This window comes from Ricinus communis, chromosome 6 (genome assembly GCF_019578655.1).
Source record: "Ricinus communis isolate WT05 ecotype wild-type chromosome 6, ASM1957865v1, whole genome shotgun sequence".
NCBI classification, from domain to species: Eukaryota; Viridiplantae; Streptophyta; class Magnoliopsida; order Malpighiales; family Euphorbiaceae; genus Ricinus; species Ricinus communis.
This window is the reverse complement of record NC_063261.1, coordinates 20,245,711-20,267,522: the sequence shown is the minus strand read 5'-3', so window position 1 is coordinate 20,267,522 and position 21,812 is coordinate 20,245,711. Positions and strand designations below refer to the sequence as shown.

Genomic DNA, 21,812 nt, shown 5'->3' with positions numbered 1-21,812 from the left:
AAATGTCAGCACAAAAACCAGGTCACCTGCTGAACTAAAAACAGAGCAGCAGCAAAATCGAACCTCATAAGTTCCTACTCACTCAACAATCTGCAAAACCATTTTACAGAGATATTCTTGAGACATATACCTACAACTTTCATGTTTGAAAATTTTCGAGATAAAGCCTCTAAGGTCACGAAATCATAAGTGAAAAATCTGCCCAGAAATTTCAGCTTCAAGATCACAAGTAAAAGCATGTTTACTCTTGATTAAACAATTCCAAAACACATAATCATCAACAATTTCATATCATTAACCCTAATTTACAGCAAAATCAAGCAATTAAAATTACTCACCTTTATTTTCCTTGATTAAGAAAGCCCAAATCTTTCAAGTTTAAAAGAAGAATTTGATTTTCACTTACTAAAAGTTTTGTAGAGTTTGATTTGGAAAATCAAAGTTGAAGAAGGAAAGGAGAAAAATGAGAGAGACAAAGAAGAAAAGGAAATTGGAAAGCATACGCAGATAAGAACAAATGAAAGAGGTGGTATATTGGTGTGGAAATAGATAAATTACAATTTAATCCTCTTTCTTTCTAACTTTTCAATTTAGTCCAAAATCATTACTTTTCAATTAAATCAATATGTAACTAAATAATTTATTTATCTACCACATAATATAATAAAATAGATCATATATAATCATGATGCAAATGACATGTTTAATGATATGCTAATAAATATTAATTATTAATAAAAAGAAATAAATAAATTTGGTTGTAACATAAGATGTAGAGCAAAATAAAAGGCTTGGAAAAATGGCAAGGAAACCAGTTGCAGAAGGTGGATCATCTCTTTCTGAATCTTCAGTTTTTTTTATCATGATTAAGTTCAGGTCATAATTAATTTTCTCAGCTGAAATTTTGTAAAGAAGCTTCTCGACAAAAGTGTAAGCAATTGGGTCTCCTCGTGTGCAAATTTAATTCGAATTGTACATCAACTACTTTGTGATCAATGTCTCTAGAGATCAGGTAGTGAAGAAGTCCAAGATGCTTACTAATTGAGTTAATACTTGACACTTAATTCAAGTAGAGATTACTCTACCTATATCAACTAGAGATTAAATGGAAAATTACCTACCAGCATGACCAAATTAATGTGCTAGCTGGTTCTTGTGAGAAAGTAACACTAAGCTTTTCTTCTTTGCTTTCATGCTAAGGCAGGCTAAATTAGTGAAACTATCTTTCAAACACAGTTCCAAAGCTTTTGTATTAATGCTTTCCATCTATGGCATTTTCAATTCATCCTGTTTTCTATTTCTCTCTGATTTTTCCAATTTTGAAACATCAAACATGGCCTCTGAATTTGATCATCATCAACTCCACATCCTTCTCTTCCCTCTAATGGCACAAGGCCATATGCTTCCACTTTTAGACATAGCCAGACTCTTTGCATCAAGAGGTGTCAAAACCACCATCATTACCACACCTGGGAACGCAGCTAGCTTCACCAAAATAACCCAAGATTTATCCATCCAAATCAACCTAAAGATTATCAAGTTCCCATCCAAAGAAGCTGGATTGCCAGAAGGCCTTGAAAATCTTGATTTGGTCTCTGATAAACAGACTCACAGCAAGTTCTTTAAAGCTCTATCTTTGCTTCAAGATCCTTTAGAGAAAGTTGTCCAAGAATTGCTTCCACATGGGCTAGTTTCAGACATTTTCTTTCCATGGACAACAGAAGTAGCAACCAAGTGTGGAATTCCAAGGTTAATCTTTTTAGGTACTGGCTTCTTTCCCATGTGTTGCTTCGCAAATATTGAAGAACAACAACCTCACAAGAATGTATCTTCTGATACTGAGTTGTTTATCTTGCCGGGCTTCCCTGATCCTATTAGATTCACAAGATTGCAGCTACCAGATTTCATGACTGGAGAACAACAAACTGTTCTTGCAGAATTGCTTGGCAGTGCAAAAGAAGCAGAGAAAAGAAGCTTTGGAATTCTTGTTAATAGTTTTTATGAGCTGGAACCTGGTTATGTTGATTATTACAAGAACGTATTAGGAAGAAGAGCGTGGCATATAGGACCAGTTTCACTATGCAATAGGACTCTTAAAGACAAAGCTCAAAGAGGTAAAGAAACAAGCATTAGTGAACATGAGTGCATGAAATGGCTTGATACAAAGAAACCCAATTCAGTTATTTATGTATGCTTTGGTTCTGTAACAAAATTTTCTGACTCTCAGCTACATGAGATTGCAATAGGCCTTGAAGCTTCAGGGCAAGACTTCATCTGGGTTGTCAGGACAAATAATGAAGAGAAATGGTTGCCTGATGAGTATGAGAAAAGAATGGAAGGAAAGGGAATGATTATAAGAGGATGGGCACCACAAGTTCTGATTCTTGATCATGAAGCAGTTGGAGGATTTGTTACTCATTGCGGGTAGAACTCTATTTTGGAAGGTGTGAGTGCTGGTTTACCGATGGTAACATGGCCTATTTGCGGTGATCAGTTTTTCAATGAGAAGTTAATTACTGATGTTCTGAGGATTGGAGTTGGTGTTGGTGCTAAAAAATGGGTGACATTGGTGGGGGATTATATCGAGAGTACAAAAATAAAAGAGGCAGTGAGGGAGGTAATGATGGGTGAGAAAGCAAGGGAAATTAGAAGGAGAGCAACGAAATTTGGGGAAATGGCAAGAAGTGCTATTGAAGAAGGGGCCTCATCTTTCAACGATCTTGGCGCTTTAATTCAAGAATTGAAGTCCTATCACACTAGAATTCAAGTTTCAGTATAAAAACTCAAATATATATATTAATATTCAAAATTTATAGTATAAGCAAATGTTAAATATTTAATTAATAATGTTTGTTGATACGGTGTCACGGTTCGTGACAACAAACCGTAAAGCAGAGGATCTTTTATATATTATTTTATAAAAATAGGGATCCTCTAAGTAAATATATAAAATATTATATATGAGTCCCACAAACAATTATTACTATTTTTATAATAATTCACTGCTCAACTGTTGATGCAGTGAGCATTGACAACAGTCACTCGACATATCAAGTTAAAAAAACCTCATGGGATATTGTCATTTGCTCCCATGTATCTTATCTTCTCTTTCTTTCTTTCTTTTTCCTGGTACTGGAATTTCAGACATCATGTGGAAGAATCGAGAGTGAGATTTAGAATGGTTATTCTTGATCACATGCCACCAGACTGTAAAGTAGATGTCATATCGTATGGAATAAAAAAGAGAAGAAGCTTCTTGAGAAATTGGCAAAACTAATTGGACCCATTATGCATAAACTGTACCTCACTTTTAGCTCCATTATTTTGATGCTAATATCTCCAAAATTGACTACTGGGTGATTGATTTTCAAAACCTGCTATAACTTTGGTATGTTTTTACTACTTCTTTAGAACACATTGGTCTGCTCATTAACTACCATTTACCAAAGGCAATAACCACAAGCTTTTAAGGTATTGACTATTTCATGCTCAAATAGCCCTTTATCACTTGTGGTTTACCTAATTCTTCACTTCAACAAAAAGATGCCAAAATTTCTGACCTAAGAAGCTATGTCAGCAACTCCTGACTTTTAATTAAAACTGAAACCATTTCATTTCTAATCACTCATTAAGCTATTGACCTGTTACTCTCAGAATTCAGACAAAATATTTACAGATTAGGGTTTTTCTAGTTATCAAATGAGCAGCTGTGTTGATACTTATTTATTGGATAACCAATTTTAATTATTAATTATAAATTAGTAGGAACAACATAAGAGGATTCAAAAAATTATTGTGATCCCAATTAGTTTGATGCCAGAGATTGATAACATAATCATAGGATAATAATTTATGTAATACACTAATAGAATTTTATTTTAATTTCTTTTTCTAATATTACTTAGGTCCTTATGTACATATATACCCTTGTATTTTTGTGTTTCTACACACATAAATATTTCAATAAAATAGTTTATTCATCTTTTGTATTTAATATTAAGTTTGTCAATAATACTTAGTTAGGATAGTTAGCTACTAGTTCTAGAAGTTTAACTCTTATATGTTCAAACACAATTATTAAGTCCAAATGTATGTAAAGGGAAAAAAATAAAAAAAAAGAATTCTAAAATTTACTTACAAACTATAGATTATACCAATTTCTTTTAGATAAATTAGAATCAGACTAATACAATTAAACATTATTATTTGGATTTTTTTTTTTTAAAAAAGCTAGTAAAAAGAGGGGAAAAAAGTAATTTAAACAGACAGAATTTTTTTTCTTTTTTTAAACTCCATGGATATTTTCTTGTCTGTTTCTGGTAGTCCATGGAAAGAATTAATTTTGACATGGATGGCACAACTAGTCCAAACTATCTGTCAAACCACTAACCACTCAATTCAAAGCATAAGGAAAAAGCAAGATAAAGAAACACTATAATAATACACCCGAATCCACTTGCCTGTAATACGAAGGCTACATCAGATTCATCATTTATGGCAACTTCAGCTGATCACTCTCTGTTCTCAGAAATCTAGACTTCAAAACACCACTCTACAGTTCTCTCTAACTTTTCAAATCATGGCTTTTGATTCTAATAACCATCAACTTCACATCCTTCTCTTCCCTCTAATGGCTCAGGGTCACATGCTTCCACTATTAGACATAGCAAGACTCTTCGCATCAAGAGGCGTCAAAATCACCATTGTCACTACACCTGGAAACGCACCTCGCTTGAACAGATCATTCCAAACAACCCAAGATTCATCAACCCAAATCAGCTTCAAGATCATTAAATTCCCTGCCAAAGAAGCTGGATTACCTGAAGGTCTTGAAAATCTTGATTCAGTATCTGATAAAGAGACTCATAGCAAATTCTTTGATGCGCTTTCTTTACTTCGAGAACCTTTGGAGCAAGTTTTGCAAGAACTGCATCCACAAGGGTTAGTATCAGATATATTCTTTCCATGGACAGCAGAAGTAGCATCAAAGTATGGCATTCCGAGATTAATCTTTTATGGCACTAGTTTCTTTTCCATGTGTTGTTTGGAAAATCTTGAAGAACATCAGCTTTACAAGAAAGTATCTTCTGATACGGAGAAGTTCATTTTGCCTGGATTTCCTGATCCTATTAAGTTCTCGAGATTGCAGCTTCCTGATACCTTAACAGTAGACCAACCAAATGTTTTTACAAAATTGCTTGCAAGTGCTAAAGAGGCAGAGAAAAGAAGCTTTGGAATGATTGTTAATAGTTTTTATGAGTTGGAATCTGGTTATGTTGATTATTACAGGAATGTTTTAGGTAGAAGAGCTTGGCATATAGGGCCAGTTTCACTTTGCAATAGGAATCTGGAAGAAAAGTCTCAAAGAGGTAAAGAAGCAAGCATCAGTGAGCATGAGTGTATTAAATGGCTTGATTCAAAGAAACCCAATTCAGTTCTTTATGTGTGCTTTGGTACTGTCGCAAAGTTCTCTGATCCTCAGTTACTTGAGATTGCTTTAGGGCTTGAAGCGTCAGGGCAAAACTTTATCTGGGTTGTGAGAAGAGAGAAGAATGAAGAAGAGAAATGGTTGCCTGATGGATATGAGAAAAGAATAGAAGGAGAAGGACTGATTATAAGAGGATGGGCACCTCAAATTTTGATTCTTGAGCATGAAGCAGTTGGTGGGTTTGTGACTCATTGTGGGTGGAATTCTACTTTAGAAGGTGTGAGTGCTGGTTTGCCAATGGTAACATGGCCTATTTTTGCTGATCAGTTTTTCAATGAGAAGTTGATTACTGATGTTTTGGGGATTGGAGTTAGTGTTGGTGCTGAAAAATGGGTTAGGTTGGTAGGGGACTTTGTGGAGAGTGGAAAGATAGAGAAGGCAGTGAAGGAGGTAATGGTAGGTGAGAAAGCAGTGAAAATTAGAAGCAGAGCAAAGAAGGTTGGGGAAATGGCTACAAGGGCCATTGAAGTTGGTGGCTCATCTTATAATGATCTTGGTGCTTTAATTCAAGAATTGAAATCTTATCACAGTTGAGGTTTACCATTGTTATATATTGATAATTAGTATGTAAGCAATACATGGATAATTTGGTTATGGTATTAATAGTTTAGTACCACTGTATTGCCAATTAGATTTTCATAGCAGAAATTGTCATATTGATTTTCTCTGGCTTGTCTGCCTTGCAACCTATCTTGATATTATATGCTATGAGAATTGAAAAAAGTCCAAAACTCCTAATGCATATGCTATTATTAATATAAATCGATTACTTTTTATAGTGAAACTTGTCATATAGTTCACCCCCGATAAATTAGAAAAAAGAACATGAAAAATATAATTACCTCTCATCGTATAATTCAGCGCGGCGCTGATAAATTAGAAAAACAATGTTACAAAGACTAAGGCTTATTCTAAGGACACTATTTTTTAGATGGAAGCCCACGTAAACATAGTTATCAAGCAACAGTGATGGTGTTTCTATGGTCTGTCCAAACTTCCTTCTGGTTTCGGTGGGTTCGTTTGAGATGGGCTTTGATTGAGTTGTGGAGAAGGTGTTGCACTTAAAAAGTTGGCCTTTTATTTGGCTTTGCCTTTAGCCTAAACATAAGTTGAGAAGTCACAACTTAAAAGAATAGGCCAACTTTGTTTTAAAAAGTATTTCCTTTGGAGACCTTTCCTTTAAATACTTTTTTTTTTATACATGTATAAAGTTAATTTAGAGCATGTCAAGTAGAATCTCTACGGATGGTAAAATAATTTCTCAACAGTTTTAGCATACTTAAAGTTCAAACTCTAAACCTTGATTAAGCTAGAAAATACCATTGCTATCTCATTTATATATATTTTTTTATTCCTTTAGATACTTTAAGCAAGTACGTAAAAATGTAGTCTCAGTCCAGTCATGACAAAGTTATATGATGATTCTAGCAATCTATACAAATAAGACAATTCAATTACCAAATGTATTCATTTCTAGTTCTAACTATAAAAACGAGCTCACCTTCGACGCGTAAATTGTTAAATTATAAATGAAAAGAGCTATATTAATATAATTGAAGAAATAATTATTTATTCATTTTACATTCAACTAATTTATTTTACGAATAAAAATAATAAATTTTCATAATATAATATAAAATTTAAAGAGAAAAAAATATTATTCAATAATAAATAAACCACATATACTTTATATCGTTTTATCTAATTACCAAACTACATGGAAGCAATGATCTTATAGATTTTGAATTGAATAAACTAAATCTAGCTCAAGTAATGTCAGATGCTCCATGATTGTGAACTAAATATTTTCATTTTTCTATAATTTATATATATATATATATATATATATATATATATATATATATATGAAAAATTATTAAAATATGATCTCTTATTAATCACAGTACAATTTGGATTTTGAACCTCCTAAGATGCTGAGAGAAACATGCCAAAAAAATTGAATCACATGCTTACAAGGAATAAAAATTATCACTTCAAACCAAATCTTAAAACTCAAATGTCTTTCTCAATCATTATAACAGAAATCAAATTTGAAATTAAACACATGCCTATCATATTTTCCTAACATTATCATGGGTTTGGCAGGATATGACAACAACAAATAAAGAATTGGATTTTCCAAAACATAATCAACATTATTTTGCAATTAACTAAGCAAGAGATGCCAACCCATTCTTTAACATTCTTGTCCACCTCAAATTAGCATCATTTGTAGCTTTATTTTAGAATAAAGAACATAGTGTTTGAGAAAAGGTATGTCTTATATTTAACAGAAAAGAAGAAGGCAATCATTACTTCTAACTACCAAGCTTTAGCAAAAGCTGCTACTCAATGAGCTTTTCAAATTTTTTGAGACCAATAGTTTGTGATTTTTGAAAAATACATTTATTAATTACAATAAATTATTTAATTTTTTCTTCTCTCTAAATATTCAGACAATTATTTAATAAAAAAATAACTTGTCCTCTATCGTTTAATTCTAATGAATGTAGCTTTTATCCTACTTTTTCTTTATAGAGTTTGAATAAATAATTTTACATAATCAAAATATCAATTATCACACATTATCTCCCTTATGAGTAATGCTTCATGTACTCTCTTTTTTCTTTTACACACTTTTACATATTGGAATAACAAATTATAATAGTTACTTTCTTTATTCACTCCCTTTATGAATTTATTTTTACAATTTATTATTATTATTGTTGTTGTTATGACGAAAATAAGATATCACATTAAATAAAAAATAAAGTAATAAAGTAAAATCTATGTAATTTCTATAGAAACAACCTATTGTTTCTATTAAACTAACTCTAATAATCTTATTGCAAATAAATCTATGTAATAATTAAAATATTTAATATTAATGTGTTTTTTCTGATAATATAATTTGATATTATGTTAAATTTCATTCCTACATAAAATTCTTAGAATGAACTTTTTGTTAAAGAAAGAAAAACAATATAAATACACCCTGTGAAGTGAAAAACATTGGCAGGCAACATTAAAATTAAAATTTGAAAATGAAGCTGTAAGTTGAGTGAGATAGAAGAGAAAAAGGCAGCATTTCTTATTACAAGTGACTAAAACGTTGGTGATTGATGCCTGCCAATGTGCAATGGCTGACTTGCACAGTAACTACCATAACTGAAATTTCCGAGAAATGCGGAATGTTTTACTACCTTTGTATCCTGTCAAGACTTTCTGCTACTTCCCATCACCAACTACTAATGACTTGATTTTTCCAATTTCCAGAAATAGAGACAGGAGAAGAGAGAAAAAACACCAGGCTTACTAGATCAGGGGTACCAAACTCAAAACTCTTTATCTTTTCACAAATAAGAATACCAGTGAGACTATTTTCCCTGATAGTTCTGTTTTAATAATTCTTCTGCGATCTAATTTGATATGTTTGAACTTCTTTGCATCCCCAACAGAAATCAGATTAAGTATTTGCTCATCTGGGAAGAGTTAATTCTTACCAATCATGTCCCCTGACTCCACCATCTTATAGTTTATGGCAAAATTGTGAACCATGAATTTAATTTCTTCTTTTAAAAGAAAAATAATAATTTATTAAGCTCATGGATTTTCTGTGATATTCCAAGTATCTTTCATTTAAGGACCCATAAATCTATTCATATTTCGTACATGAAAACTCAGGCGAAGACAGCTAAGTATGTGGAGTCTGATCTGCTCGAGGCTCTAAGCAATGCCGTACTGATTTTCTGGTGGCCTGTCTTTTCCTTTTCTCTTTTTTTTCTTTATAATTATTATTTTTTAATTTAATTTTCAGATTTTTTCTGTTCAATTAGTTCTGAGTCTCCATTTACCTGGTTGACCCACCAATCCATTACTGCTTCTACAGGATACAGAGCCCAAGGCCAACTATCCTCTACTTAATGCATAAATGAATACATTCATAATTTTTTGTGACAATGATCATATTCATTTACTTGGCTGTTTTTTATTTTTAAATTTTTTTTTCTCTGTTTCATGGAAATTTTGAAAAATATTGAATTCAAATTCTCTTTTCATACTAAATAAACTTTCATCTTCTATAATAAATACAAATATATAATTATTTTTATTTTAAAATCTATGACCGACCGACGCTTTTCTAAATTTAAAAATCAGTAATTTTATAAAAATATGAAAAAAAATGTATAGAAATAAAGTAAAAACAAAAGAATACAATAACCACAGAAGGTACCATGTCAATTATACACTTGAAGACATGAATTGTGTGAAGATCCTTTCTAAAATAGCTTTCAAGTAACTCCAATTATAGAATCTCTTACTAAGTATGAACTTTCCTTTAAGTTCTTATATTGAATAGAGGCAGATATTTTAAATTTCTAATTGGGTAGTAAAAATATTAAATACTATAATTCACTTTATCATATGCAATGTTCTAATCCGGTACGGATTAGTTAGACTAACTTTAAGTATATATACACCAAAAAATACTATTATTCACTATCAAAATTGTCACTTTTTGTTCATAGAAACCAAATCAATGCCATGTCTAAGTGCACATCTGCATAAGATAAGTTAAAGTTGTGGATCAAAATCCTACTTATTGGTGACTTTCCCATGTTATCTATTCCATTCCATGTTATAATTTTAGTTGAATTGAAGCAAGCTACCTACCTATATTAACAACTAATAATAATAATAATAGTAATAATAATGATGAGGGTAATAGGTAGAGATATAAAGGAAATTTCATGACTCTTTCAAGCAAAGTAGCAAAACCTCTCTCTTCAAAATGAAAAAGGGAAAAAATGAAAAAAACTCCAATCTTGTATGCCCCACATTCCATTCTATATTACCCCAACAGCCGTCCCTCTCGCCTCTCACTCTCCTTGGAATTCGCATTGCATAGCACCTCACCTCTCAATCTCTTCCGTAGATTCCTCTTTCTCTTCCACTTTGCAACTACCAAAAGAAACAAACAGAAAATATCCAACCCAAGAAAGAATCCTCATTTTCATTTTCACAACACTTCAAGATTCAAGAACTCAATACATTAGTTTCTTTCTTTCTTTAATTTCAAGAAAATGAAGAACAACAATAACAACACCAACGCAAAACTCATTCTCCTTCACCCTTCATCAATCCATAAAACTCCTTCCCATCATCGTTTTTGGTTACTCTTTATAGTTACTTTCTTTACATTAGCTTTCACTCTCGCTCTTTTCTCCTCCACCATCCCCACCGTCACCACCACCACTTCCTCCTCCACTTCCACCACTTCTCTCCCACTCTCTGTCACTACAGCCTTACTCCACTATGCTTCGACTTCCAACACCACCACTCCACACATGTCATCCGCTGAGCTCTCCACCATCGCCTCCACTCTCCACCACTGCTCCCCTCCTTGCAATTTCCTAGTTTTTGGCTTAACCCATGAAACCCTTTTGTGGAAATCACTTAATTTCCATGGCCGTACAATCTTTCTTGATGAAAGTGAGTATTATGTGTCGAATTTTGAAAAGATTCACCCAGAAATCGAAGCTTATGACATACAGTACACGACCAAAGTAAGCGAAATGAATGATCTTTTATCAGTAGCACAAGCACAAGTCAAAGATGAGTGCAAACCAGTACAGAATTTACTCTTCTCAGATTGCAAGCTAGGTATAAACGACATGCCAAATCATATCTATGAAGTTGCTTGGGATGTGATTCTAATCGACGGTCCACGTGGGTATTTCGCGGCGGCACCAGGAAGGATGTCGCCAATATTTACAGCCTCTGTAATGGCGAGGAGCAAGAGAGGTGGAGATAAGACGACGCATGTTTTTGTTCACGAGTATGATAGAGAAGTTGAGAGAACTTTTAGCGACGAGTTCTTATGTGACGAAAATTTAGTGGAGACTGTTGATTCCTTGGGACATTTCGTCGTTGAAAAGATGGAAGGCAACAGCTTTGAGTTCTGTGAAAATTCAAAATCAATATCGTCGTCGCCATTATCAACATCAAAGATTGCATCTTTATCATCAGGAGATGATGCTGATGATGATTGAAGTAATGGGTTGGTGATTGCTTGTATAATTACATTATTTTCTTTTGCTTTTTTTTTTTAATTTTAAAAGATTATTATATATATCAAAATAGAGAAATGTAATTTAATAGGTTCAAAAAATGTCAAAAGGTGTCATCCTCCAAGTCAATGATGAAACATAAATTTTTGCTTCCAAAATGTGTCGTATAAATCCTGTTTGTTTGCTGAGAAAAAGAGGGAAAAGTTTTGAAACAAAGACTTGAATATTCAAAATGAAGCACTTAATTTTGACTTAATCCAATGGGTTTATCTGATAAGATGTTTTTCACACTTTATTACATTCCTCAAGGAAAAAAAGACAATAAAAATTGTGTCGGTGAAGACTGAGGTGTGCGAGACAGGACAGCCATGTAGCTTTAGCACTTCTCTATGTCGATTAACTTTAAGAATTCTAACATGTACGCGCGATGCTTTTGAGAATTTCTAACGCGCGGTGTGATTGGTTTAGAAGCGCGTCCAGATAAGGACACGGATGGAATTTAGTGGGATCGGTGATGACAGATAATACGCCAGCGAAAGAAAGGACTGAGGTTTCTGAGAGACCATAACTCCACTCTTTGGTTTTTTCCTTTTTCTTTTAAATTTGTTTTTGTACGGTCACGTGATGCACGTGACAAAAGCGGTCGTTAAGCCACAAAGCCAGCGCGGGAAATTGGAAATGTGTCGGTGAGGTAAACGAGTGAGATAAAAGGCTTTATTGGTTATTTGGAACTTTTAATTTTATATTCCCTTTCATCTAATTTTAATGCATCATTTATTTTGCTCTATTTAGAAATGGATTCTCCTTTTGCTTTTAAGTGTTAATTTATAATTAAATATCTTAAAATTCTCTTTATTTATTAACATAAATATTAATATCTATAATTAATTTTTATTTTTTAACTATAAAATAGCAGGATATAATTTTTTTAAGAATTTAAATATAAATCTTTTTGTCTGAATTTTAAAAATTGTAAATAAATTAGTTTATCCATATTTAAATTATTATATAAATTACTAAAAATTTACAAATATGTTAAATAATTTATTCAGAATATATTTAAAAATAGTAAAATTAATTAAAAAATTTAAATTTTTCAATTTTTATTTGGATACTTAATGTAAGGTGGCCATTGTTTTTTCCTTTTATTTATTATTTTTCTTAATTTTTTCTTTGTGTGCATTAAAATAGGACCCAATTCTTTAAAAGCTCGCCTTGGTTGGATATGCCGATCCTCTCTTTGGAGTGTTTTTCTTTTTATCAGAAATTATCTGAGGAGACTCATTTAATAATATAAAATAACTTAAACCAACAAAAACCATATCCCAATGGACTCGTGAGCTGATTTATTTATTTAATGATGAACTAATTTATAAATTGGAGTATTAATAATTAACTTGATACTTGAATCTAAGTATATTTTCTCTTATATTTATCTTTAGCAAATTTATCAGAATAATTTTCTTAAATATGATTTACTTATTATAATAAGTATTTAACTTTTCTAAACGAAGTGAATAATTAAGTTGATTTAGTCTCACGAGATATAAAACGAAAATTATAGAAAATTAGTAGACTTAATAATAAACTAATCAAGTCTTAATTAGTTTAAATTTAGTTTGGTTCGGTTTGATTTAATTGCAGTTGTATTTTATTTAAGCACTTTCTTTTTATAATTCTTAAAATTATATTTGTATCATAAAAATTTATGTATTTCGATTCCAGTAATGCTACAGTTTTTAAGAGAAATTATTACTATATCACACAGTATAATATATTTCTTTAAAATTTATAAAAAAATGTCAAACTTGTATCAATATATTTTTAATGGTATAGTAATAATTTGTATGAAATTTACATCAAACTTAGTTAAAAACAATTATACCTACAACTAAATTAAAATATAAAAATTAATGGTATAAATTAATATCTAGGTACAATAATAATAATAAATCCTAGATTTAGAGACTACGCACGAAATTGACCCCTTAATCTTTGAAGAGTTTTTTTTTTTTCTTTACTCTGTATGAGTGAAGTCTCAAAGACAGAATCGGCTGAAATTATATTTAAACATTTTAAATTTGAACGATTAGCCCAATGAAAAAGGAAAACCAGGTGATGGATTGGTATATATGAAACAATTCAGCTTCTAAAAACTTCACAATCCAAACTTTGATATGAAAATTCATATACAAATAGATAAGAGATACAACAGGAGATGCATTGTTAACTTAAGTCCGAGGTAACATATGTAAGCCACATCTTTTCACCTTGCAATGTTTTACAATTTCTTTCTGGCCAGTCTTTGGATGCGTAACGGGATAGAAATCAAATGAATGCACGACGCCTGAAATATTGTTGAGGTCTATGCATTCGTCCCACCATATTAGCACATGATCCGTGTTGGTCAAAATGGGAGTCTCAGAATATGGGAATCCACTCCGAATTCTACCTTCAGGGTTGTCCTCTCTGTACCGAACTTCAAAAACGCAGTCTGACGATTTCTTAAATTCAAAGACAACGCAGAAAGCAGCGGCTTTGAACAGCTTCTCATTTAAGGAAGACTGCATGGTGACTGAAGATCCCATACTTTGACTACTGAAGCATCCTGGAACTTCACTTCCCGGATAAAGCAAATAACGTTCTTTATACTGTAACACAAGAATTTCAACCAATTAATGCTAGAGGAGTAAAAGAGAGTAATTAAATACATAATCAAGGACTCAAGAATTCTGTCTTACAATACATTCTGGAACACGGAGATCAGTTATCTGGAAAGACTTTTGGTCCAATCTCAAGCAGTTTGCAAATGTTGCCTCTCCAAGATTTTTGTAGGAGGTTACCCTCTCCAGTGATTTGCAATTTTCTGCACGTAGTTTCTTTAAAGATGATGGCAGCTCCGGTAAGGAATGGAGACTCTCGCAGGAAGTTAAGTACATTTCTTCCAGTTGAGGAAGTTCACGAATAGAGACTGGAAGGCTATCAAGATATTTACAGTCCTTGAGGTCCAAAAAGTCTAGCTGACTCAGATGTTCAATGGATGATGGCATCTGTTTAATAGCAGTTCCTGCTAAATTAAGATATGTCAAAGATATCAAATTACTGATGCTGTTAGGAAAGCTCTTTAGATTTCTGCAATAGCTCATGTCTATTTTGAATATATTATACATGGGCTCCAAGATCTCCGGGAAGCTCTCAAGTTTTGAACAATGCAGTAAATCAAGTGACTTGAGAGATTTCAATTTATAAAAGCTGCTTGGTAGAATCGAGAGTCTCCTGCAACGATAAACAAATAAATGAACAAGTCTTGAAGAATTTAAGATGGATAAGACTGTTAATGTCACATTCTTTATTGCAGGACAATATAGGAATACATCTTCCAGCTGATTTCCTTGAAACTCTGGACATCTTTTCACTCTTGTGCTGCCTAGTTTTAGAACTTTTAGAACTTTCGAATCAATTCTTCTTGGAAGTCTTCTGAGTTTATTGCAATGCCAGAGATTTAGGAATTCTAGTTTGTTAAGATATTGTATGGACGAGTGAACCTCCTCTAAACTGTCACAATCTGAAAGATCGATTTTCTCAATGTATATGGCCTTTGACAAGTCTGGAATTCCAATCAAGTATTTGGATCCCGAAAGGTCAATCTCTTTTAACTTCACGAGATTCTGTGACGCGCCAAAGAAAAGATCAGAACTAAAATAATTGCCACTTCAAGCATGGAACATTTTAAGAAAAGGGCGCAATTATATAAGGTTCTAGCATATATAAATGGAAAATTCTTGCCTGTGTTCCTGTCCAAAGCTTTTTAACTTTGCTATTACGTAGGTGAAGCACAACCAGATTTTCTGGATTGAAACTCGGTGGTAAGGATTTCATCGGGAAATCAATCCAATAGAGATGCCTCAATTCATTGGGAAGAGATTGAAGACCATCACGAGAAATCTGCAGTTTATCTTTACTATGTCTGTCTCCTGGTGACCTGTAGAAATCTCCTGGTGACTTGTAGAATTTCAGAAATCTAAGACGACACATCCTTGAGAACGCGTCAGGCTTCAAGCGAATCTCTGATGTTGCCTTTGACTTATCCAATGATATGCCTTCAATTGCTTCAGTTCCCTAATTGTCAATCGTAGAATATTAATTTTCATAACATATTAATACAAATATATCACAAATTAGAAAACCTCTCTACAATTAAATAAAGGGAAATATGTTAATGCCTATCTCATGGGAAAAAAGAATTCATGCTCTTCACCCTGTTTTCATTCAAGACATAGCAGACATCTTCAGGAGTCCACAACCTGCTACGGTTTTCAGGATTCTTAGATTCTTCAAAAACTATTTTTCGGCCCATCTCTTGAAGCAGATCATGCAAGTCTAACTTGCTAGAGTCAGAAGAAAGCATAATGACAGACCTGTCAATTAGAGTGCTTATAACACTATGTGCAGAACCATAATAGCCATCCAATGTTTTGGTTACAAAATCTCCATCTTGTCCTCGGAAGAAACAAGCAATATCAAGAAATATGCTTCGCTCTTCAGAATCTAGTCCATCATAACTTATTCTCAGAACATCATCGATTTTCTTGTTAGGGTTTCTTTCTAATCTTTCCAGTGCACTTTTCCAATCTTTTTCACGTTTACCAAACAATGCAGAACCCAAAACTGTAAGAGCCAATGGATTGCCTTTTGCATATTTTACCACCCTTTCTGCTTGCAACCTACAATGACGACATGTGGGATTGTCTTGCTTAAAAGCCTTCAAGCTAAAGAGTTGAAGAGCTTCATGCTTTTTCAATTTCTGCATTGCATAAATCTTATCTCTAGCAATATTCCTGAGTACTTGCTTATCCCTACTTGTTATGATAATTCGACTTCTTGAACCAAAATAATCAGGCTCACTCTCTAACAATAGCTCTTGCAATTGTGTTGAATCATCTGCATCATCGATAACAATAAGAACTTTCTTACGACAAAGCCGATCCTTTATAAACGACCGCTGTAGATTAAGAGTGCTTTGTTCCTCTAACAGTGTTGAGAAAAGTTGGTTTTGTAATTCAGATAGTGTACATCTTTGCAATTGCTCCCTTGCATTTGAAAGAAAGTAACAAATTTCAAATTGAGGAGCGATTCGATCATATATAGCTCTAGCAAGAGTGGTCTTACCAAGACCACCCATGCCCCATATCCCAACTATCCTAACATTTGATGATCTCAGACATAATAGAGATTCAATTTCTTGAATCCTAGACTCCATTCCGACCAAACCTCTAGAGTAGCAATTTGGGGACATTTGGTTCAATTTCTTCACAATAACCTCTATTATTTCCTTAACGGCTTCAGCTTCCGGCCTGATAAACATGAAGAACAAATATGTTATAGAAAATATTTCTTAATTAAGATGACCCATATACGAAATCTTTGATATTTTGAATCATTTCAAACCTACTGCAGCTTAGAAATTTAGGAAGTTTCTTGAAAGACTTTTTAGGATTTTATAAAATTTTAGAAACTTCAACCCTTGTTTGATAAGAAAGTACAATTTAAGAGGTAAACTTTTTAGAAGTTTTTATTTATCATTTTCGAGATAAGATGCTAGTCTTTTGTTAACATTATGTAACACAAAGTGTCCTTGACTATCAATATTCTTTTAGATTTTCACAAAAAAATGCACAGAATTCTGCTTAAAGCACAGATCGAGAGAAACTAACCTGGTGATAACACTATGTTGTTTTATAATATGAAGGAATTCCAGTTCTTAACAAGAAACGGTGGTTTATACTCCCACAGTTTTGTTTTTGTTTACTTTGATTTTTGCAGTGGGCTTAATTATAGCGTCATGTAATATTTTTGAGCATATTTTTGGTGCCGGATTGATCCATTTTGTATTCTTTTCTTTCTTTTTCTTTTTAACGAATTTGGGCCTGGAAATATAGAGATGCTAGAGTACCTGTGATAATTTAGCACAGAGTGGAAGAAACTAACCTGGTGCTCGTTGAATGCCAGCCGGATAAATTAGCAACTTCCTTTAAGGCAGCCCTCCAGCTCTGCACCTTTTCTTTGCTCACCGACAAGGATTCTTCATGCCGGGCAAACACATCTTCAAAACTGCCTGTTTGATTGCGAACGTGGGATGGATCAACCCTGTAAAAAACTGGGATAACCATCTGTCCTCTGTTTTTCATGCATTCAAGAATCTTTACAAGTTCCTCCAAGCACCATTTGGAAGAAGGATAGTCTTGTGAGATAATAACCACTGAGATTTTAGACTCTTCAATGGCTTTCAAAAGTGATGGTGAAATTTCTTTTCCTCTCTCAAGATCGTCATCAATGAAGGTTGGAATTCTCTTTCCATTCAATGCAGCATGGAGGTGGCTCGTAAAGTTATAACGAGTGTCTTCACCTCTGAAGCTAAGGAAAATATCATATTTTTCTTGGGAGGTAGTGGAATTGGAAGAGGAAGAAGCAGAAGCAGAAGCAGAAGAAGAAAAAAAATTCATAGTGATGAAAGGATTGTACTGTAAACATGAAGTCTCCTTCTTCACCAAGTCTCCAAGAAAGAGAGGCGAATTTTCTTACTCATTTTCCTACAAAGCTTCCTAATACAATAAATTAAGGAATCCAAGGAAAAAGAAGTGGAATGTGGATTAATAAATTATTCCCATTTTGAAGAAGATGAAGATGAGGGTTAAAGAACTTGGAAAGTAAAAGGGGCACTATGCTCTCAAATACGTAAGAGAGTGTTCACATTTCCAATAGAAAAGAAGCAATTTAGAAGGAATCAGTAGTGGGAGCTTTGGAAGCTAAACAATCCATGGCGTGACTTATTATCATTATTATGAGGGGAATCCATGGATACTATGATTAAACTTGGTAATGGCCTGGCGAATCCCAGTTCCTGCGGAGATTTGTTCCTCAGTGGGGCAGGGAGGGATTCCTTGATTTCTTAACTCACTGGGTCCCGTCCATCTTACCGGAGACTGGAGAGTATACACTTTCCTTTGTATTGTGGTAAATTACTTTAATGCCTTTAATATTAATTTCACTTTAAATTGCAAATTACTGAACAAAACTTTTAAATTCCAAAACAAATTTGTTGTTTAAATCACAAAAATTATGCATAGTTGGCAAGTACATAATATTTGGATTACTGTACTTTCAGTTAAAAAATTTACTAAATATATTTTAGTAAAAAAATGGTTAATAATAGTAAATTAATTCAAAATTTTTAATTTTTTTTAATTATTGCACAGATTGAAAATGATTCATCAAAATTGAATGAGAAACTATAAAATAGCCTCATATCTATACACAAATAACTTTTACAGTTTAATTGAACTTTTTCCGGTGTGTTTAAACTTGTCGGATTTTATATTTATTTAAGTACTCTGTTACTTTATGTGTGCTAAATTATTAATAATTTTTAAATATAAAATTCATAGAATCGGTTTATTATAATATGTAAATTCGCATTTTTTTTACTCAGTTTGATGAATGTTTTTCAAGTTCAAATTTATTTAGTATTTTTCTAAGTATGTGTATTCTTATATTTTTAATTTACATATTATTAATTAAAATATAAACAACTAATTTATTGATGGAGAATGTGCTTCTACTCTGGTTTCGGCTGTTGCCATTCCTAACCATGAGAGTAACTATAACAATATCTGCAGAAACCTGTCAATTAGAGTGCTTATAACAATATGTGCAGAAACATAATAGCCATCCAAAATTTTGTTTACAAAATTTCGATCTTGTCCTCCGAAGAAACAAGAAATATACTTTGCTGTTCAGAATCTAGTCCATCATAACTTGTTCTCAAAACATCATCGATTTTCTTATTAGGGATTCTTTCTAATCTTTCCAATGCACTTTCTCAATCTTTTTCACTTTTACCAAACAATGCAGAACCCAAAACTGTAACAGCTAATGGATTGCCTTTTGCATATTTTATCACCCTTTCTACTTGCAACATACGATGATCACTTGGGGGATTTTCTTGCTTAAAAGCCTTCAAGCTAAAGAGATGAAGAGCTTTATACTCGTTTAATGCCTCCATTTCACTAATTTCATCTACAAAAGTAATCTTGAGAACTTGCTTATCCCTACTTGTTATGATAATTCGACTTCCTGAACCAACATAATCAGACTCGCTGTCTATTAATAGCTCTTGCAATTTTGTTGAATTATCTGCATCGTCGATAACAATAAGAACTCTCTTACGACGAAGCCTATCCTTTATAAACGACAGCCGTAAATAAAGAGTGCTTTGTTCCTCTAACAGAGTTGAGAAAAGTTGGTTTTGTAATTGAGCTAGTGTATATCTTTGCAGTTGCTCTCTTGCATTTGAAAGAAAGCAACAACTTTCAAATTGAGGAGCAATTCGGTCATAGATAGCTCTGGCAAGAGTGCTCTTACCAAGACCACCCATGCCCCATATCCCAACTTTTCTAACACTTGATGATCTCAGACATAATAGAGATTCAATTTCTTGAACCCTGGATTCCAGTCCGACCAAACCTCAAGAGTAGTAATTTGGAGATATTTGGTTCAATTTCTTCATAATAACCTCTATTATTTCCTTGATGACTTCAGCTTCAGGCCTGATAAACATGAAGAACAAATATTTTATAGAAAATTTTTCTTAATTAAGATGACCCATATACCCGAAATCTTTGAAATTTAGAATCATTTCCAACCTGCTGGACCTTAGAAATTTAGGAGATAAGATACTAGTCCTTCTTTACCTTTTATATGTAACTCAAAAGTGTACTTGACTATCAATCTTCTTCGAGATTTTTCCAAAACAATGCACAGAATTCTGCTTAAAGCACTGATTGAAAGAAATTAATCTGGTGCCCGTTGAATGCCAGCCAGATAAATTACCAACCTCCTAAGGCAGCCCTCCAGCTCTGCACCTTTTCTTTGCTCACCGACGAAGATTCTTAATTCGTGCAAACACATCTTTAAAGCCACCAGTTTGATTACGAAAATGTGATGGATCAACCCGGTAAAACACTGGTATGACCTCTGTCCTCTGTCTTTCATGCATTCAAGAATCTTTACGAGTTCCTCCAAGCACCATTTGGAAGAAGGATAGTCTTGTGAGATAATAACCACTGAATCTTAGACTCTTCAATGGCTTTCAAAAGTGACAGTGAAATTTCTTTTCCTCTCTCAAGCTCTTTACCAATGAAGGTTGGAAATTTTTTCTTCCCATTCAATGCAGTATTGAGGTGGCTTGTAAAGTTATGACGAGTGTCTTCACCTCTGAAACTAAGAAAAACGTCATATTTTTCTTGAGAGGTAGTGGAACTGGAAGAAGCAGAAGCAGAAGGAGAAGAAAATTCCGTAGTGATAGAAAGGATTTTACTGTATTGATGATGGAACATGATGAAGTGGTTGTGCTTAAATATATAGAGGCAAATTTAGTTTGTTTGCTCCTTTTCCACCAAGTTTCCAAGGAGTGGCGAATTCTTTTGCTCATTTTCCTATCGACTATCCTGTTAATTTCTCGATTGTGCTGTACTACAGAAGAAAGCTCCAAGGGAAACATCACGACTGAGTAAGTCAATTAGTACGGTATTTAGTCATGCTGAAAAAGTAAATCTACAATATTTCACAGGAATTAAAAAAAGAGAGAATAAGTTGGGAAAATATTAGTGGAACCTTTATTCCCACCTTCCAAGAAAATTCTTGGAGAGCATGTTAATCAACGAATCGAAAGCGGAGAATTGGAAAATCCATCATTATCAAACTTAGACTGTCTAACACACTTTACAGTTATATCTCCGACTATGCTTTTTATATTTTTTATATTTTTTATATTTTAATTTATTTTAGAATGTGTCTATTTCAATAATAATTTTTATTTTTATTTTATTTTTTAATTAATTTTTATTAATAAAATTAGAAATAATGAATAAGAAGTCAGGATATGAATTTTAAAGAAAAAACATAATAAAATGTTTTCCTTCTTTAAATTTAAAAAGAGTGAATGTAATTTTAAAGGATTTTTACAAAATAAGAATGAATTAGAAAGTAACTCCAATGTCTAATCTTTGCACATATTTTTTATAATAAATAAAAAAAAAGAGCATGATTTAAAAATTCATTAGGGTGCTCTTAAATATATTGTATTTGTTATGATTATGAATTACTTTAAAGCCAAATTGTATGCCAGTCGGATTGCATTTACTTTGGTTATAAATATATTTATTTTATAAAATTAAAATTTAATTTTTTATTTA

The 21,812-nt window shown here is 32.7% G+C and overlaps 5 protein-coding genes across 5 annotated transcripts; 3 read left to right on the top strand and 2 right to left on the bottom strand.

The window, feature by feature from the left end:
* Positions 1–1,129: 1,129 nt before the first annotated feature.
* Positions 1,130–3,252, top strand: LOC8288157 (scopoletin glucosyltransferase). The gene is given in 1 exon segment (XM_015718877.3): positions 1,130–3,252. A coding segment is annotated over 1 exon segment (1,587 nt). The 5' UTR covers positions 1,130–1,192; the 3' UTR covers positions 2,780–3,252.
* Positions 3,253–4,405: 1,153 nt separating this feature from the next.
* LOC8288156 (scopoletin glucosyltransferase) lies at positions 4,406–6,266 on the top strand. Its single transcript, XM_002518671.4, has one exon. The coding sequence runs from the start codon at positions 4,580–4,582 to the stop codon at positions 6,020–6,022; it is 1,443 nt and encodes a 480-aa protein (XP_002518717.2). The 5' UTR covers positions 4,406–4,579; the 3' UTR covers positions 6,023–6,266.
* Positions 6,267–10,080: 3,814 nt separating this feature from the next.
* LOC8288155 (protein IRX15-LIKE) lies at positions 10,081–11,717 on the top strand. Its single transcript, XM_002518670.4, has one exon. It carries the CDS (start codon positions 10,573–10,575, stop codon positions 11,539–11,541), a length of 969 nt encoding a protein of 322 aa, XP_002518716.1. The 5' UTR covers positions 10,081–10,572; the 3' UTR covers positions 11,542–11,717.
* Positions 11,718–13,657: 1,940 nt separating this feature from the next.
* On the bottom strand, positions 13,658–18,373 carry LOC8288154 (disease resistance protein RPV1). Its single transcript, XM_002518669.4, has 5 exons — positions 17,548–18,373; positions 15,818–16,913; positions 15,346–15,678; positions 14,301–15,227; positions 13,658–14,210 (listed from the first exon to the last, which is right to left on the bottom strand). The coding sequence occupies exons 1-5, from the start codon at positions 18,060–18,062 to the stop codon at positions 13,791–13,793; spliced, it is 3,291 nt and encodes a 1,096-aa protein (XP_002518715.2). The 5' UTR covers positions 18,063–18,373; the 3' UTR covers positions 13,658–13,790.
* A 755-nt stretch (positions 18,374–19,128) lies between these two features.
* On the bottom strand, positions 19,129–21,574 carry LOC112534790 (disease resistance protein RPV1). The gene is made up of 2 exons (XM_048375645.1): positions 20,310–21,574; positions 19,129–20,165 (listed from the first exon to the last, which is right to left on the bottom strand). Exon 2 carries the CDS (start codon positions 19,991–19,993, stop codon positions 19,439–19,441), a length of 555 nt encoding a protein of 184 aa, XP_048231602.1. The 5' UTR covers positions 19,994–20,165; positions 20,310–21,574; the 3' UTR covers positions 19,129–19,438.
* Positions 21,575–21,812: the final 238 nt, after the last annotated feature.